General features: G+C 36.1%; 1 protein-coding gene across 4 annotated transcripts in view; it reads right to left on the bottom strand.

Moving 5' to 3' along the window:
* The window catches only part of LOC123308066 (sodium channel protein 60E-like), a 176680-nt gene that overhangs the window by 38699 nt on the left and 117860 nt on the right, over positions 1-20121 (bottom strand). For all 4 annotated transcript variants that reach the window (XM_044890601.1, XM_044890598.1, XM_044890600.1 and 1 more), the window contains 5 exons: positions 15026-15333; positions 6967-7115; positions 4439-4593; positions 2653-2797; positions 2376-2590 (listed from right to left, as the gene is read on the bottom strand). In XM_044890601.1, coding sequence (XP_044746536.1) covers positions 2376-2590; positions 2653-2797; positions 4439-4593; positions 6967-7115; positions 15026-15333 — 972 coding nt within the window. The remainder of the gene's footprint in view (positions 1-2375; positions 2591-2652; positions 2798-4438; positions 4594-6966; positions 7116-15025; positions 15334-20121) is intronic.

Genomic DNA, 20121 nt, shown 5'->3' with positions numbered 1-20121 from the left:
TCATTAGCCCTCGCATAATGACAGATAAAAGTGGGAATGGCAGGTAATTGGAAAAATTGCATCACTGCCCTTGGTCGGAGGCGTTCGGACGAATAAAATTCAGGCGAAATTATTTCTGGATCTCGCTTATTTTTCGGTATACTGAAAGCGTCAGCGTCTGCGGTTGGGAAATATGAAATATTCAACGTAATTTGGAAGATTTGAGGTCTTTATGCATGAGGCTCGAATGCTGGATCTCAAAAACATCAACGATAAGAATGTGAAAAAGAATATTTTTCATCTGTGTTTTTCCCTTAGACTTAGAACATACTCTGACCAGCTATAATATGAAAATGAATATGAAATTTTTATTATATATTTATATATTAGTGTACAGGGTGTTCCAAATGTCGAAGTGAGGTGATAAGCCAAGTCTTAATGGCTATCAGAAACATATTCAAAAAATCACTTTTTTTGAGAATTATAGAAATTTAAAATAATAATGCTTCTTTATACTCTGTCTTTAGAAATTTAAAGCCACGTGCTCCAGCTTGGAAGAAATATGTCACTCTTCGCCCAACCAAATACACTGCGCAAAAAAATTAACGCACATTCTGAAAATCTTAATTTTAATGAAAGTTAACTCTACATTGACTTTATAACTTATTATTTATGTTTTCTCGGGAAGGTTTTGAACGAAACAAGACACATTAAATGGAAGAAAAATTCAGGATTTCACCGAATCTTATGTGGAAGAAGAGAAATGAACAATTTTCAAAATACTGAAATGCTGATAAGTGATTTAATACTTGGTATTTCCACCCCTTGCGTCAATTACAGCTCGGCAACGACGGTTCATACTCAAAATGAGTGATCTTAAAATGTTCTGATCTAATCCTTCCCAGATTTCTCCGAGTTGGATTCCTAAGTCATTAAGAGTAGCTGGATGATTTTCTGAACTTCTCAGCCTTCTATTGAGGTTGTCCCAAACCTGCTCAATCGGATTGAGATCTGGACTTCTTGCTGGCCATTCCATTCGAGAGACTTCAACCTCTTCAAGGTACTCCTGAACGATGCGCGCACGATGGGGTCTGGCATTATCGTCCATAAAAATGAAATTTTCACCAATGTATGGGGCAAATGGAACTACATGCTCTTCAAGAATGTTTCTTATATACTTATCAGCATTCATAGCTCCATTATCAACGACCACTAGGTCTGGCAGTTGTTACCCGTGGTCTACTCTGTCCTGGTCTTCGGACATTCATACCTGTCTCTCTGAATCGCTGCAACATTCTGGACACACTTGTATGGGAAACTCCAAACCTTTCTGCAATTCTTGTGTATGTCCACCCTTCTTCTCGCAAAACTACCGCTTGGGCACATTCCTCTTGGGTCAAATTGCGTGTTTCGCGTTGCATAGCGATCGAGTGTAGAAAATCAAACGAAAGAAAAACTATTGATCACTAGAATTGATCGAGAATAACTGATTTTAGAATGGAGCCAATAGGTACATTCAAAATCTGATAATATCATCTTTTTTTATTCCTGCTGGGAAAAAACATCTGTATTGAAGAAAACCGTTGAAAGTGGATAACATATGCATGCATAATTCTGATAAGAATAATTATCATTGAGAACACCTTCAGTTGTAGAATAAATTTGAGATTTCCATAATGTGTGTTAATTTTTTTGCGCAGTGTATTTAAAATTCGCCCTCTACGACGCATCTCGTTCATATTATTCCAACCATCTGAGAAACTGTTGCAAATTTTTGCATACATAAGACGTACCGATCGAAGAATAGAATACGATTCAATATGAGCTTTTTTTCTGCTAAGATGAAAACTAATAAAATGGAAATTGAGGTGGTAAGTCATGCGTATGTGGAAAGTTGAATTTTTAAGCTTCACTAGCCCACAACAACAAAGTGACTGTTTTCGATCTCCAGCATATTTGAAAACAGTGAAAATCTCAATAATTTCAAACTCTGATCAGCCTAAATTGAGAGACAATTTGGCATATGCTAGTATCTGAACTGAGACATAACAACATCGAACAACTTCAGACAGTATATCAGTAAGTAATCGCAAACTAACTCATAAGTGCATTGTCATCTAGATACAACGCCTTGGAACGGCAGTTAATTTAACCTGTTAGGGTAAACTTGGGAAACGTGGCATCATCAGAGGAGTTCGTTGCATCAAAAACAGATAGAATGTTAATTTTATTAGTTTGAGAATAAATTCCGAGAAAAATGTGTTATATACACATACTATTTTATTCTAGTCATCGGAACAGCGAAAATTCATCTGTCCTTTGATTAGGAATATTTTCACAACTAAGTAGGTACTGTTAGTGGGCAGGAATGAGAACAAACTTCATTGAATACTGACCTTATTTCCTACGTCTAAGGCTCTGTATACCGACTCACTCATTCCGTGATGTTCTAAGGCCAAAAACATGGTATTTAAAATAATGCACACTGTAATCACTAATTCGAATATTGGATCTTTAACGATACGATATAAAACTTGCTGAAACTGCAACCAACCCCCGTAGTCCATGCAGCACTTTTCACAACTCGCACAATTTCTGTCGGGAAGATCATCTGGAAAATGAGGAAAACATGAAAGCATGAATGGCTAACCTTTGTAGTGGGGGGCAGCTCACCTATCACAACTATATGTGAAAGATAGTCAGGCGGTAGAGTGTACATATTTTGCTTTTTCTTTTTGCAGCTTCCCACGCCATTACACTTGATAACTTTTATTTCCTTAGGGCTGAGTGTCACGGCTACAGGGGTGGCTTGTAATTTCTGGAAAAAAAAATTCATAGTACCGTGGCTGTATTATATTATCTATCAATGAAAAAAACTGAAGCAACTAGATTATTTAGTAGGCTTGTTGTATTTGATAGTTTTCAAAGAAGAAATCACTGGAACTTCTTCATTTCTGAATATATTGAACAGGTAGCACTTTCTCAGAAAATGGATGTACAGGGTGAATCTTTGACACAAATATTTTAACACTATATTTTTGAGTTCAAAAGAAAAACTTTTTTCCCTTACCATCTTTTTCGAATCGTCTTGGTTTTAAAGATACAGGCTGTTGAAAAACCATAAAAAATGTTATTTTTTATAGTTCTCACAAACGGTTTTGTCGAATGGAATGGATTTTGGGATATATTTTTTCATTTATTTGATGAATCTTTCTCAAACATAAGATATCACCCATGTCTTCCACTTTTCTCATAACGACCATCACGTACCATAAAAATACCAAAAATTCAGAGAATCCAACTCTTGAAATTAAGTTGGTCGCTATCTAATGAATGTTTGAACGTTTTGTAGAATAAAAGTATTCTTCATTTTTTCTCGTATAATGCGCTATTTTCGAGTAATTTGATGTTCAAAAATTAAAGAGTATCTGCGAAATTTGAAAAATTGGGTACTTTGGCTAAATACAACTCTGAAAGATCCACAGATGTGTATAGTTTCAGAGATTGAGCTAGTTATACTAGAGACCTCAAAAATATAGTGTCAAAATCTCACCCTGTATACAGGGTATCTGTAAACAAATGCGATGGACTTAGGGACATGATTCCTCGATGAAAATAAGCAGGAGTAGTTTCTATAATTTTTTTAATTTTCTTTACTGGTTCCAAAAAGCACTGAGTCCTAAGACTATACATAATAAATATGAAGCACTAAGTAGATGTTACTCACAATTTTTTTGGATCTCATAACTTTATTATTAGGGGTTGAAAACAACAACATATATTTGAGGGGGGGGTACTGGAGGTAGTCATACTACGGAACACTTATGTGATGAAATGGAATGAGCAGTGATCAAAACTGCTTGTAAGTATTTATTTATTCCGAGAAAAGTATCGACTGTATCGAAACTTTGCAAAAAAGTTTTTTTCTCCAGAATTAAATGGGAAACCATAAGAGAATTATATTTTTCGAAAATCTATCCCACGAAAACAATTTTTGAAGGAAAATTGTAAGGGGTTGTTATTTTCAACCCCTAAGAATAAAGTTATGAGATCTAAAAATATTGTGTGGGTAACATCCACTTATAGTGCTTCATATTATGTAATAGTTTTATGACTCAGTGTTTTTTTAGTACTCGTAAAAAAAAATTAAGAACTGTCAACTCGCCATCGCTGTATCTTGGAAGGGAAGTCGATTTCGAGAAAAATTTATAGGAACTACCCCTGCTTATTTTCATCGAGGAATTATCTCCCTAAGTACTTCGCATTTGTTTACAAACACCCTGTATACAATGTAAAAAATAACCGTTATTCGCGGAACACCCTATAGATCTCGAAAGAACCAGACACAATCAAATGCGAGTGTATTGTGCTCCAAATTGAACCATCTTTCTCGTATCAAACAGTCCGTCGCTATACCCTTATCAAACACCATTTTCATAATCGCGCCGAGTTCACTCACCCTTTTCTGCGCTGGGGTGTGAGAAGTCGCGTCTTCTGATGTGGCATAACCCTCAGTCTCATGGTCGTCTACGACACCGGAGTCGTCTAGCGATGATTCCCTGTTATTGCTGCTGCTGCTCGTTTGCCTGCTGCTCGGTCCGAGCTTGTTAGGGGCTGTAAAGAAGTCAGGGTGTAATTGGAAGAAAAAAGAATAGAGGCGATGAAATTCGTTACTTTATTTTCCACCGAATGGGGGGTCACACGGTAGATTGAACCTTTCAGGGAAACTCGCAATTCTAGGATTTACCAACTGATTGGAAAATTTCGTGGGAACTGTATCAAAGAAAGCTCTTGACTTGGTTGGATCAGTATTTTGGAAATATTGAGATTTTTTCCTTTAAAATTGTGAATAGTGAAGAATATATAATTAAATTAAATTATTGTGTTATCGGAGGTACTTCTGGTGGTACTGGAATAACAGAGAAACCTTGTTGTAAATGGGACATCCTTTATTATAGGACTCTTCATAACATTTCATTTGAACTCAAGGTTCTTGCAATATCTCATTTTGCATAAAGATCGCCTTGAATGAAATATCTCCTTACTGACAATAGTTACACCGTTAGGAATTTTTCTAACTATTTTCAGAAAATACTTTCTAGAATCTAATTGCCCAAGAAGTGAAGCCAGTAACTGCTGTTTGTTTTCTATTAACGCTCATTAATGAAGACATATATGTAAGCTTTTTTGTGGATATTCACCTCTTTAAACTCAGGACTTCCAGCAAAATTGATGATTTGGTGAAGTAGATAATGTACTTAAACTCAGTGCAACCCCAACAGGTAGATTTATTTTATGTGGAAGTACTATAGAAAAGGTACTTCTGAACTCAGAGTACTCGAGAATATGTGGGGTAGCTGTACACTGTACTCATTTTTGAAATAATGCAAAGTAGCCTATACCCAGTACTTGGTGCAACATGCCTAAGGAAAAGGAAAATTGTTAACGTGAACAATGTAGAACTAAAAAATACTGGATAAAGTGTCACCTCCTGTGGTTGGATCTTAATCAGGGCTCTCATTTGAAATTTATAGCAGAAAAAGTTCGTGCAGCGTATCACAAACTTACAGTAATAGTTTTTATATGATTTAATTTCACATTCACATTCTACATCTCCATTAAGGGCAGCCATTGTATTTCCGATGCCCATAAGAAGGTTTGGGAGAAGAGGAAGGAAGCAATTTATCCTCTTGAATCAATATGATGCTATTGAGTTCAAATAATTTGGCATAAACCTCACGTAGCACGAAAGAGAAAAATAAGAGTTCCTTTCAGTAAGAATACCGAATTGATTCGGCGATCCATCGGAAGATTTTCAGGTTTCAAATACTGATTTTTATGGAGGAGAGAGATTTGAGCTGAAGTTTTCTCTTTGATCTGAAGGGTTTCTAACCTTCATAAATGTAAAAATAAACCGATACTTTTATTTATAGTAATTGATTGCTAGTAGACAGTTTCGTTACCATGGTTATTTCAGTTGAGTTTCTGACTTTTAAAACTGATTTATAATATTCTTTATTTACACTGGGAACTTTAACAGATTCTAACCCAAAGTAAAAAACATGTCATTAGAAATATTTGAGAAAAATATGAGAAATCATCTTGAATACATACAGTAAAATCGTTCTGAAAGTCGGAAACCCAAGTGGAATAAGATTAACAAAGTAACAATAATCTCAATAACACATTCAGATTAGGAAATAAATAATAACAAGACTTAAAATAGAACCTTGCTAGCGATATTTCCTGCTAGGAATCAATTACTACAAAATAACAGTATTGGAATACTTTTACATATTATATATTATACACGGTGTCCCAGAATGCATTAATGATAGTATAGCTGTTTCGGTCTCTCAAAAAAATTCGTAAAAAAATATTCTCTTGGAAGATTGAGATCACAGTATTGATACAAATTGTTTGGAACCAACCACATAAAATGTTCCCTTACAAACCAAAGTTCTCTTTTTCTATTTTTTTTATTTTACATGGGTGCCAATATATTGAGGGTGGTACCCCTACAAATTGACACACTATGTGATGGTTAATGGACCCCCTAGTTTACCTCTACCCTTAATGAAAATGTTTTTCCATATTACCCATGATATCCTGTACCTACAAAGGTGCGCATTCACCATTCTGTTACGTGCGCTGATATATTGGGAATAAGCATTGCATCTCACGAGTAGATTTCTGCTAATAACTATAATGGAAATATCCATTCTACTGAAAATATGCCCATTATTTCACCCTCAATTACTTTCCTATTATGATCTTCTAAGTAACGTCAAAACATAGTTACACATAACTGAAAACATAGTTGTACGTTTTCCCCTGAAATTCCAAGTTAACGACCCAACTTTCAGGCAAAATTCCTCCTTATCAATCTACCCTCCAATACCACCTCGACGTGAACTGAAGCCCCATAACATTTAACTCTTTCGCTAATACTCTGGGTTGCTCGAGCCCCGCATTCCTTCTACTTACCCAGAGTGTTTCCTGGATGCAGAGTATCGGGGCCACATCTGGGATCCGTCAGCTGTACGTGCTTGGGGGGTGGCAGAGGCAGGGGTAGAATTTGGGGCCTAGGCGTGCGGCTGTGACGTGGGCTCGGGCTCGGGCTTGGCGTGACGGACCTGTAAAAAGACATGTGATATTTTAATCTCATTGTTCTTTAACCATTCTGTTGTTTTACAGACTGATTTAAAGCATTCCGTAGTTTGGATGACTCAATGGAAATTCAGAATGTTGTGAAATCAGCTTTAGAGCGCTTGTTTAAACTTATAAACAGAGCGGTCAACAGGTCCGGATTTGGACTAGATGAGGCCCAAAAAGGCACTTTAGCACCCCTGTCCGAGTATTTTTCTACAAACAAGTAGATACCGTATATATAGATTTTGTGCGTTATATATACATGAAAGTGTACACATAACAAAACGTCAAATGTTTTTTACCTGAGAAATTATTCTAATTCTTTTTCATCCTCAGTGAATTGAAGGAAGAAAAGGAATGGTCAGACTACAAATTACCTTTCTTCCTACTCATCTTTCATTATTGTTGCTTCTGCATGGTCAACATTGAATTTTTGATTTGAATTTGATTCGATTGCTTCTGATTTGACGTCTACCAGCATATTGATCCTTGTGTTAAAAACTTTCCCAAAGATCCTTGTAAGCGATAAAATTGTATACCATACTTTTGTTTCATTCAATAATTGATATAGTTGGGGAGACCAAGAGGAAAATTCGGGATTTACACGAGCGTGTCAGATTAATGTTAGGAAAGATAGCTTGGACCCTGTGGAGTACCTCTACCAAAAATTAGACCTGTATATAGAGGGAATAGTCTAGAACAGCCTGTCAGGATAGTAAAAAAAACGATCATTGTACATATTCGAGTCAGATTGAGATATATGTGGTTAGTTATTACATGTTGAAAAGTATATATTCTCTTAATCTGACAATTTAAGCGTGACCAAAATGTGTGTTTTTCTTCTTCTGAAGCTAATGATTCATGAATAACGGAAAAAATATCTTACAGTTTCAGCAAGCCAATACAATGAAAATTGGCCATTAAGGTAACAAAAATCAGTTTTTTTAAATTATCTCCTCTCCTGGGCTTCAAATTGTTTTCGAAGTCATTATACAAGTTGTAGAGCATAACATTTTCTACGAATCTTGTTCGAACTAATTCTTTTTTACGTTTGAACATTTTTGAGATATATGGCGATGAATGTTCATTAGACTGGGATTCTACATTGACCTTGGCCTTCCGCATGTGTGGCTAAGCTCCTTGCCTCTAACTCGAAAACAGTAAAATGTAAAATTGCTCAAGACAAAAGTTGTATGGAATTTTAATATATACAACTTTTATAATGAATACAGAAACTTTTAGAGGTACAGGACGGGAGATATTTAAAAAAAAATGCCTTTTTATCATCTTCAAACTGTCAGATTGAGAAAACCCCTTCTGATTAGTGTCAGATTAATGCGTCAACACGTCTGCAATACCGAGATTAACCATCTGTATGAAAATCTGACACTGCACAAGTAACGATTTTTGTTTGCATTTTCAAAGGACCGCTGTGACCTTGTGTCACGTCCGAATTGTCAGTATCTTGAAAAGTAGCTTACTTAGGGCCCAATTAACATATCATTTAAAAATCTGACGTGCTGAAATTTTTTTTTTACCATTTTTAACTCTTCCGTACTGCCAAACTCACCACACAAACTGTCAGATTAACATGAATTCATTATCAGATATACCATGGCATATACAGTATGTTGATCTGACACGCTCGAGTATGTACACCTGACAATTTTTACATCTTTGACATTCTTTGAAAACCTGTAGACGCTTTCCCCACCGCTGAAAGTGCATACATCATAGAACCTCTTTTTCTTTTTACCATTTAATCTTCAAAATACACTAGGCTTCCATGTTGCTCGAGTAATTCTCGATTCAGCATCGTCGGCACCTCAATTACTACACAATATTTCCTAATATTGACTAGATTCCAAAAGTTAAAGTGATTCTGATGAGAAAATACGATGCATTCCATCCGTTTTCGACAAAAAACGCAATTAAATTACTCAATGCACAATACCTACTCTGTAATACATTTTTTATATTTTTGGAATTTGCAGCGTTTGTTACCATCCAATTCAGTGTACAAGAAGAAGCGATGTCCTCTTTAGTCCTTCCGTTATCACGTCATTCCGCCCCGAACCCCATAAATTATTTATTGAGTTCCGCCTCACAAAATATAGGTGAAAAAAATCGTAAAAAGCAAAACCCTCCGTACGTGACTAACGTGCCAGAACAAACGGACTGGAATAAAACGTATTATCAACGTGAGCCAATGCCGGATTAATTTCCTGCAATATTGAAAACGTAACAGTGAGAGGAGGCGCCATACAGGCCCCCGAGGGAAACGTGTCGTTTCATAATTGAGGAGAAAAGACGACTGGCGTCTCAAGCCTCCAATATTTGTGTCCCATATATGTTTCTTATGATTGCATCTCGAACCACCGCAGCCTGATGGAATTCTCTAATATCCACCGTTTATATAACGTGTGTATCGACATTTTAGCAAGATTAAGAGGATATATTGAAAAATTCTTAGCCTACTATAGAACCAAACAAAATTTCAATGTCAAAATATTTTATTACTCAACATATTCTCCTCTTAATTGGATACATTTATTACAGCGAACCTGCAACGTCTCTAGACCTTTAAAAAAAATGTTTCTTCTTGCTCTGCAAACCAGACCTCTACAGCTTTTATTACCTCCTGGTTGGAAGAAAATTTACGACCTTTTGAACTTTTTTCAGTTGAGGAAAGAGATGATAGTCGGATGGAGCCAAATCTGGTGAATAAGGAGGGTGTTCTAGTAATTCAAACCCTAAATCACGAATTTTGTTCATGGCAACATGAGATTTGTGTGCAGGGGCGTTGTCCTTCAAAAACAAAACACCTTTGGATAGCTTTCCGCGTATTTTCTCTTCAATTTTTTCCCGTAGAGTGGTCAGTACTGTCGAATAGTAATCTCCGGTTATTGTTCTACCCTTATCCGAAAAATCAATCATGATTACTCCATGATAATCCCAAAAAACTGAAGCAAGAACTTTTCCAGCAGATTTTTGTTCACGAAACTTCTTAGGTCTTGGAGAACCAGAGTGTCGCAATTCCATCGATTGTTGCTTCGTTTCTGGATCGTTGAAATGTACCCAAGTCTCATCCATAGTAGGAATTCGGTTTAAGAGGTCTACATCGTTTTCAAATCGAGCACAGATCGAACGCGATGCTTCTACCCTTGCACGCTTTTGGTCAACATTCAAACATTTGGGGATCCATTTTGCAGCAATTTTCCTCATGTCCAAATTGATGTCAACTGTATGATGAACGCGTTCGTATGAAATATTCAGTGCTTCAGATATCCGTTTTAGCCCAATTCGACGGTCTGATAAAATCATGTCATGAACTGCATCGATATTTTCAGGCACTGACACAGAAACTGGCTTTCCCGAGCGGTCATTATCTTCAATAGAAAATTTACCTCTTTTGAAGCTTGCAGTCCAATTTTTCACGGTCGCATACGAAGGACATTGATCACCAAGGGTATTAAGCATATCTTCGTAAATCTGCTTACCTCTTAACCCTCTTAAATACAGGTACTTGATGATGGCTCGGTAATCCAATTTTTCGATTTTCACAATTTCGGTGGACATCTTCTTTCTTTTAATTAATTGCTTAACTCTGGTTTACTTTTTTGACCTCGAACTTCACACTGACACTTCTAATGAGTTATTGTTCGTTGCTATGGTAACGCAATATTTTTTTATGCATGGAACTGGTCTAGGCTAACTAGATAGATGGCAAAAAAAGTGCTTCTATTGACCTCAAGAATCTACTGTTGAGAGGAGTTTATACCACGGGACTTTCTCGCCATCCGTATGAGGCGTAAAGGGGGAAAGGCTACCAGAATGTGGTAACAATGTGGAACACTTGAACGATAAGTAAAAATTACGGATATAACAATAGTTTCCACTTTCGTAGAGAAGATGGCAGTACTTAATGAACGTCTTTTTTCAATTTTACCAGGATACGAATTGTAGCCAATGGCGAGACTTTTGGAGAAGTTTCTTCATGTGGAAATTCTTAGAAGAGATAATTGCACCTCGCAAAGTTAGTAACATAAATGAATATTTGTTTTTCAATGACTTTCCGAGGTGACTAACTGATTGAATTGAATTATAATGAAAACCCCATATGAATTAGTGGTTTCTGACGTGAGATATTCATTTTCTCTTCTGGAACTACACCGTTATAACGGTGTAGACCCCTGTGTATTTATGAGACTTTTTTTTCTTGAAATTACCCAAAGAATCCTATCTTTCAATTCGTTTGTACTTCCACTCCAATTTAGAGAAGAACCCTGCATAAGGTGGCAATATAGGATCAATTTCATCAATGATTCGAAAAACACGCTGTAAGAAGAGAGTTCGGAATTAATGAGCAAGAGTGTAGAATTCTCAGCGTTTTTTGATTTACCGCATCCACTCATAATGACCCCCTTCAACTGATTTATTCATCCCTTTGCTGAATTTTGCACGAGAATCTTATATATTTTGCATCAAGTGTAACGGACCTTTGTTGGCGAGGTGAATTTATTCCAGATCATCCTCCGCCTCCCCTCGTTCCACAAAACAGGAACGCGAAATCATTTTCAATTTCGGAACAGCCAACAAAAACCCCACTTCCTGCACTAATGAAGCAATGATCTGATAATTCGGCCTGCTTCTCTTCGAGCAGTCCCTGCTAATTTTCACCTCGCGGAAAACAGAAAAAAAACCGGTTCGTGTTGACGTTACACAGTCGAACAATGGGCTGCAGATTACGGATCGGGATATTTCTGGAGAGCGGGAGGAAGTTGTGAAGCGTGAAATCGAAAGGCTCGATTCTCGGAACTTTACGTCGCAACGATTGAATGTAACAATGTTTGACGTTGCCTCAAAGGATGTGATTGAGCCTGGAACGTGCGACAGATCGAGTTATTAACATCGGCTTTGTGGTCCCCGTGTTTGATTGGCCCTGTATTTGAGTTCTACGGTCAGCGAGAAAGATCGATTCAAACTGTTTTATCTATTGTTGTCCTTTGTGCCTTTCTCATTGTTGTATTTTAGGTAGTTTCTGATTTAATAAGTCAATTATTCAGAATTGAAGATGCACTGCTGGTTGCTCATCATGAAATTAGCAATCAAGAAACTAATATTCGATATATCAATAGATCATAAACTATGTGCAGGGTGGGCAAAATTCGTTCTCTACTGGGAGGATCTCGAGAACTATAGCAGCTAGAAGAGAACGGATGACACATTTCCGAGCACTTTTTCAGAGAAACAAAAATTGGTGAACACTGCAGCCTCCTACGATACCTCGTTTTTGAGTTTGACAATTTCGTAAAGTTCTTATAACTTTTTTGTCTTTGAAGTTACAAATCTGAAACTTGAACCTTCTACAGGCACAATTTTACGGAGAATCCACTGACGAGCTCAAAATATTTTTTCATTTCGAATAATTAGGTGAACTTCCATCTTTTTAAATGCAATCTTTTATTGAATTTGTTATTTTTGAATTGAGAAAAAATCTTCTGTCAGTAGATTCTACGTATGAAAATGCCTAAGAAGGTTCAAGTTTCAGATCTGTAACTTCGAAGGCGAAAAAGTTATGAGAACTTTTCGGAATTTTAGTTTATAACTCGAAATCTAAAAATGATGGGCCGATTCTGTTTTCAGATTTGAATTAGTCATGAAAAAGAAGATCGAAAATGTGTCATCCGTTTTCTTCTAGCTGCTATAGTTCTCGATATCCCCTCAGTAGACAACGAATTTCGCCCACCCTGTATGTGCAGGGTGGGCAAAATTCATTTACTACGTAGTAGGCCATTGAAAACCAAACAGCGGCTCTATAGGTCGGCAGAACCGAATTATATAAAACCGTAAGGACACGTCGATTTTTGATTCCAGGAGGATAAATCTAAGATCAAATTCAAAACCGCATCACTTCAACCCTTAATGTTCCAACCCCGACTCCTCTATTTTGAATAGGGAAGATGGGGTAAGTCATACAATATTTCAAAGGCTTTTATATTCTTCAGTTCAGAATATTCAAAATTTTCTCATTCAATCCATTGATTTTCGAAATATTCACTCTTGAATTTTAAGCAACGTTGGTTTTTAAAGGGAGATATCTTAGACCCTAACCTAACCTCACCTTCTACCAATTAGACCTGTCTACAGGGTGAGTCTTTGATTCGTACAAATATTTTAACAGTATGAGTGTGAGGTCAAAGGAAAAACTTTTTTCCTAAACCATTTTTTCTGATTCGGCCCTGATAAAAAGATAGAGCCATTTTAAGTTTTGATAATAAGCTATGCCATCCCTGGAGAAACATAATTTCCTTCAAAACAACAAGCTTATTCTATGACATTACACATCTGAGGATCTTTTAAGCAGAGTTGCATTCAGCCAAAGTTCCCAATTTTCCGACTATCATTTTTTATTTTTGAACATCAAATAACTCGAAAATGGCGCATTATACGAACAAAATGAAGAATACTTTTATTTTACAAAACGTTCAAATATTCATAAGATAGTGTCCAACTTAATTTCAAGAGTTGGATTCTTTGAATTTCTGGTATTTTTATGGTTCGTAATGACCATAATGAGAGAACTGGAAGACGTGGGTGATATCTTGTACTCGAAAAAGATTAATCAAATAAATGAAAAACTATATCCAGAAATTCATTTCATTCGATAAAACCGTTTGTGAGATTTTTATGGTTTTTCAACAGACTGTATCTTTTAAACCGAGTTGATTCGAAAAAAAAATGGTATAGGAAAAATGTGTTTCTTTTGACATTAAGAATCTACTGTTAAAATATTTGTACAAGTCAAAGACTCACCCTGTATAGGGAGAATTTTCTAGGACAGCCTGAGAGAGTAGTAGAGAAAAAAAAAAAGAAGTGTGTCAGATTAAGATATATGTGGTTATTTACACTTTAGAAAATATACATTATCTCAATGTGACAATTGAGGTGTGATGAAAATGTGTGAGTAGACGCCAAATTGGCAAAAAACAAATAACGTGTACATTCTGACTTTTTTATTTATTGAAGCTTATGATTCAAAAATAACGGAAAAAATACAATATGACAGTTTCAGCTAGCCGAAACAATAAAAATTGACCAGCAAGTTCAAAAAATAAGTATTATTGAATTATCTCCCGCATTCATTGTAAGAGTTGTAGAGCATAACATTTTCTATCAATTTCATCCGTAGCAATTCTTTCTAAGTTCAAACCTTTTTGAGATATATGGCAATGAATCTATGTACAACCGTTTGGGTTAGGTCTAGACGAATTTTTAAATGTCTCTATTCTTTTCAGAATTTTTCTGAAAGAAAATCAACTTTCGACACGTGTGTCTCCCAGAAATATCATTGAAGAACTAAGAGCAGCTTTTCTGGTATAATAATAAATCTCGAAGTCTACAAAGCCGCTCTTTCGTTTTCAATGGCCCACTCTGTATAGTAGGAACGGCTATCACGCCAGCACTACCAAAAAGATTAGAAAAATAGATAAGTCAACTAAATAAACTAGGCAAAGATCATATTTATGAGTGAAAATCTGCAATCTGTTTATTTCAAGAGTCAGAAAACCTATGACTGGGTCAAAAATGTATCCTTTGCTTTTTCGCAGTTGGCTGAGCTTAAGTCGGGAATGTTTTAATTGTTATGCTTGTCAAAATGGGTGATAATTTTGAACTAAACTTTCGTGGAGCAGTATATTCTGTCCAGTGCTCAAAGATGGATTCCGTTAAAAAAAATTCGTCCTGCGAAGCGAACAGCTGAAGCTAGTTGGTAAATAAATATTTTGGTAAATTTATATTGGAATCTGACCGAGAGATCTTGCGATTTCAACTGCACATTGTAAGAAACTCACAATAAAAAAACCTTCAGATTTGCGAATAATAACAGATTTACCTCGAGCTCCTTCTAGACGAGGAATCCTTATTCGATATCTCCTCGTTTTTCTTGTTGCCCGAACTGTTTTCAATCGAATCAAACTTGGCCGCTCCTCCAGGACCGTGCTGTTGCTTTCCAGGGTTCGTTGTACTCCTGTTCCTTTTTCTTCTCCTCGTCCTCTTTCTCGTGTACGAAGACAGCAGGACGCCTTTGCGGGCGTCTATTTTCTTTATCTTGTGCTTTTGTAACTTTTTAACGTTGAGGTTTGAGGGATCGAAGCTGAACGTTGAGTCCTCTCGATGGTCGACCAACTCTTTCTTACGCTCCTGAAATGAAAACGAGCGATGAAATTCCGTTTGCTTCATCACGCTCAGGATATTTCCATGAAATTAATGAGGAGATGGAGTTATTTTATAGGATCATTATGCTGAGAGGGGTTTTACCAGTGAACGATGTATTGCAGATTTGCTACTAGCTGTTAAAGTTTTACGGGGTTAATACTCAAAACATCTTTTTCATGGCCAAATAAGGAATGTTGAATTTTTAATGTTTGATGATAGGTAGTGACAATCCATAACTAAATCACATGATTTTTAACTATCGATGAGATTTGTCTTCATTGAGTAATACAGGCAGTCCCGAAATTTGGTCACACATTCTCGAGACAAAAGTAGGTATTCTGTATAGGTATGTATTTAGAATTATTTCTCTTTATCATAACGGAATTTTTTGTCGCCTAGGACGGGGCCTACTTTGCTTTAAGGCACATCCGCCATTGGCAATTCCCTATCGAAAAATCGACTATTTAGTTTTCTCTAATCATGAAACTACTTCTATGCACTCCATATCCTAGGAAAGTATTTGGATATTTTGATTTTTTGACACATTGCTCAGTTTTGAACCAAAAAATCGAGATTTTCAAAATCGAGTTTTTGTTAATACCTAATGGGTGGAAGCCTTGGCAACGCTGTTTATAGAACCGGAGGTCTCAATCGGATCTGAGGAATATAACAGGAGATATCGCTGATTGAAATTAGCTATTTTAAAAAATGCCATTTCAACAATGAAAATCTAAACGAAGCTGAATAGGCTTTTAAAATTGCTCGCAATAGATTCAGCGTGTTCGAAAACCTATATTCCCTATATACTTTCAAATATCTGACACCGTTCACGAGAAGATAATTTATATTGTTTTTCCTTTTTTCATTTTCAAGTTCACTTTGAAGGGCTCTCTGGAGTGCAATTCTCCTCTATCGAATAATAAACTGTTTGGTTTTCTCGAATCTACTGCACTTCATAACCTAGGACAGTGATAGAACACCCTGATTTTCAGACAGATATGCTAATAGGTTATTTTAGGAGTTTCCAACCCCTTCCTCATTTTGGCCAAAAAATGGAGATTTTCGAAATCGAGTTTTTGTGCTAGGGTGAAAGCCTTGGCAATGCTGATTCTAAAACCGGAAATTCCAATTGGAAAAGACGAATATTAGGAGATATCGCAAATTGAAATTGCATTTTAGAAGAATGCCATTTTCAAGATGAAAATCGAAACTAATAGAAATAGGCTTTCGAAATTGCTCGCAATTTCTGTTTACCAGTTAGGTGGTATGTAGCAAAAAATTATAGTAGATTTAAACGTGATACATACTCTGAAAGAACCCCGACGCAACCGTTCGGTCTTGAGGAAGTTTTAACTGAAACTTTTTAGGAATTTTTCGAAGGTCATCTTTCGAGTCGATCATCTTCCAGGCAAATTATCCTAGATCTAAACATGATAGATATTCTGAAAGAGCAACTGTTCTGGTCACAAATCTGAGAATTTCATCTCGGCATAGCCGTTCGGTCTTGACGAATTCTCAAGGTAAATTCGCAATTTTTGAAAAATTCCATTTCCTAGATGAAAATCTCAACGAAGGGACATAGGCTTCCGAAACTGCTCGCAATAGATTCAGTTTGTACGAAAACCTATATTTTCATACCAAAATTCCTAATATCTGACACTGTTTAGGAGAAAATAATTTTTTTTGTTTTTCCACATTTCATTTTCGAGTTGACTTCGAAGAGCTCTCTGGAGTTCAATTCTCTATTGAATCATCAACTGTTTGGCTTTTTGGAATCTTCAAAACAAATTCTATGCACTCCATATCCTAGGGCAGTAATAGAACCTCCTGATTTTCAGACACAGTAGCAAATAGGTCATTTTAGAGGGGTCTAACCCCTTGCTCATTTTTGACCAAAAAAATCGAGATTTTCAAAATCGAGTTTTTGTACTAGGATGGAAGCTTAGGCAACGTTGATTATATAACCGGAAATCCCAATTGGATCAGACGAATATAACAGGAGATATCGCAGATTGAAAATTGCAATTTTTGAAAAATGCCATTTCCGAGATGAAAATCTAAACGAACGGAGATAGGCTTTCGAAATTGCTTGCAATAGATTCAGCGTGTTCGAAAACCTATATTTTCATACCAAACTTTCCAATATCTAACACTGTTCAGGAGAAAATAATTTTTTTTGTTTTTCCATTTTTCATTTTCGAGTTGACTTCGAAAAGCTCTCTAGAGTGCAATTCTCTATTGAATCATCGACTGTTTGGTTTTTTAGAATCTTCAAAACAAATTCTATGCACTCCATATCCTAGGGCAGTAATAGAACCTCCTGATTTTCAGACACAGTAGCAAATAGGTCTTTTTAGGGGGGTCTAAACCCTTGCTCATTTTTGACTAAAAAAATCGAGATTTTCAAAATCGAGTTTTTGTGCTAGGGTGGAAGTCTAGGCAACGCTGATTAAGTATCCGGAAATCCCAATTGGATCAGACGAATATAAAAGGAGATATCGCAGATTGAAAATTGGAATTTTTGAAAAATGCCATTTCCATGATGAAAATCTAAACGAACGGAGATAGGCTTTCGAAATTGCTTGCAATACATTCAGCGTGTACGAAAACCTATATTTTCATACCAAACTTTCCAATATCTAACACTGTTCAGGAGAAAATAATTTTTTTTGTTTTTCCATTTTTCATTTTCGAGTTGACTACGAAAAGCTCTCTAGAGTGCAATTCTCTATTGAATCATCAACTGTTTGGTTTTTTAGAAACTTCAAAACAAATTCTATGCACTCCATATCCTAGGGCAGTAATAGAACCTCCTGATTTTCAGACACAGTAGCAAATAGGTCATTTTAGGGGGGTCTAACCCCTTGCTCATTTTTGACCAAAAAAATCGAGATTTTCAAAATCGAGTTTTTGTGCTAGGGTGGAAGCCTAGGCAACGTTGATTATATAACCGGAAATCCCAATTGGATCAGACGAATATAACAGGAGATATCGCAGATTGAAAATTGCAGTTTTTGAAAAATGCCATTTCCGAGATGAAAATCTAAACGAACGGAGATAGGCTTTCGAAATTGCTTGCAATAGATTCAGCGTGTTCGAGAACCTATATTATCATACCAAACTTTGCAATATCTGCCACTGTTTAGGAGAAAATATTTTTTTTTTGTTTTTCCACTTTTCATTTTCGAGTTGACTTCGAAAAGCTCTCTAGAGTGCAATTCTCTATTGAATCATCAACTGTTTGGTTTTTTAGAATCTTCAAAACAAATTCTATGCACTCCATATCCTAGGGCAGTAATAGAACCTCCTGATTTTCAGACACAGTAGCAAATAGGTCATTTTAGAGGGGTCTAACCCCTTGCTCATTTTTGACCAAAAAAATCGAGATTTTCAAAATCGAGTTTTTGTGCTAGGGTGGAAGCCTAGACAACGTTGATTATATAACCGGAAATCCCAAATGGATCAGACGAATATAACGGGAGATATCGCAGATTGAAAATTGCAATTTTTGAAAAATGCCATTTCCGAAATGAAAATCTAAACGAACGGAGATAGGCTTTCGAAATTGCTTGTAATAGATTCAGCGTGTTCGAGAACCTATATTTTCATACCAAACTTTCCAATATCTAACACTGTTCAGGAGAAAATAATTTTTTTTGTTTTTCCACTTTTCATTTTCGAGTTGACTTCGAAAAGCTCTCTAGAGTGCAATTCTCTATTGAATCATCGACTGTTTGGTTTTTTAGAATCTTCAAAACAAATTCTATGCACTCCATATCCTAGGGCAGTAATAGAACCTCCTGATTTTCAGACACAGTAGCAAATAGGTCTTTTTAGGGGGGTCTAAACCCTTGCTCATTTTTGACTAAAAAAATCGAGATTTTCAAAATCGAGTTTTTGTGCTAGGGTGGAAGTCTAGGCAACGCTGATTAAGTATCCGGAAATCCCAATTGGATCAGACGAATATAAAAGGAGATATCGCAGATTGAAAATTGGAATTTTTTAAAAATGCCATTTCCATGATGAAAATCTAAACGAACGGAGATAGGCTTTCGAAATTGCTTGCAATACATTCAGCGTGTTCGAAAACCTATATTTTCATACCAAACTTTCCAATATCTAACACTGTTCAGGAGAAAATAATTTTTTTTGTTTTTCTATTTTTCATTTTCGAGTTGACTTCGAAAAGCTCTCTAGAGTGCAATTCTCTATTGAATCATCAACTGTTTGGTTTTTTAGAAACTTCAAAACAAATTCTATGCACTCCATATCCTAGGGCAGTAATAGAACCTCCTGATTTTCAGACACAGTAGCAAATAGGTCATTTTAGAGGGGTCTAACCCCTTGCTCATTTTTGACCAAAAAAATCGAGATTTTCAAAATCGAGTTTTTGTGCTAGGGTGGAAGCCTAGGCAACGTTGATTATATAACCGGAAATCCCAAATGGATCAGACGAATATAACGGGAGATATCGCAGATTGAAAATTGCAATTTTTGAAAAATGCCATTTCCGAAATGAAAATCTAAACGAACGGAGATAGGCTTTCGAAATTGCTTGTAATAGATTCAGCGTGTTCGAGAACCTATATTTTCATACCAAACTTTCCAATATCTAACACTGTTCAGGAGAAAATAATTTTTTTTGTTTTTCCACTTTTCATTTTCGAGTTGACTTCGAAAAGCTCTCTAGAGTGCAACTCTCTATTGAATCATCAACTGTTTGGTTTTTTAGAATCTTCAAAACAAATTCTATGCACTCCATATCCTATGGCA

The sequence above is a fragment of the Coccinella septempunctata genome, chromosome 2 (assembly GCF_907165205.1).
Source record: "Coccinella septempunctata chromosome 2, icCocSept1.1, whole genome shotgun sequence".
NCBI lineage: Eukaryota > Metazoa > Arthropoda > Insecta > Coleoptera > Coccinellidae > Coccinella > Coccinella septempunctata.
This window is presented reverse-complemented; position numbering and strand designations above follow the sequence as displayed.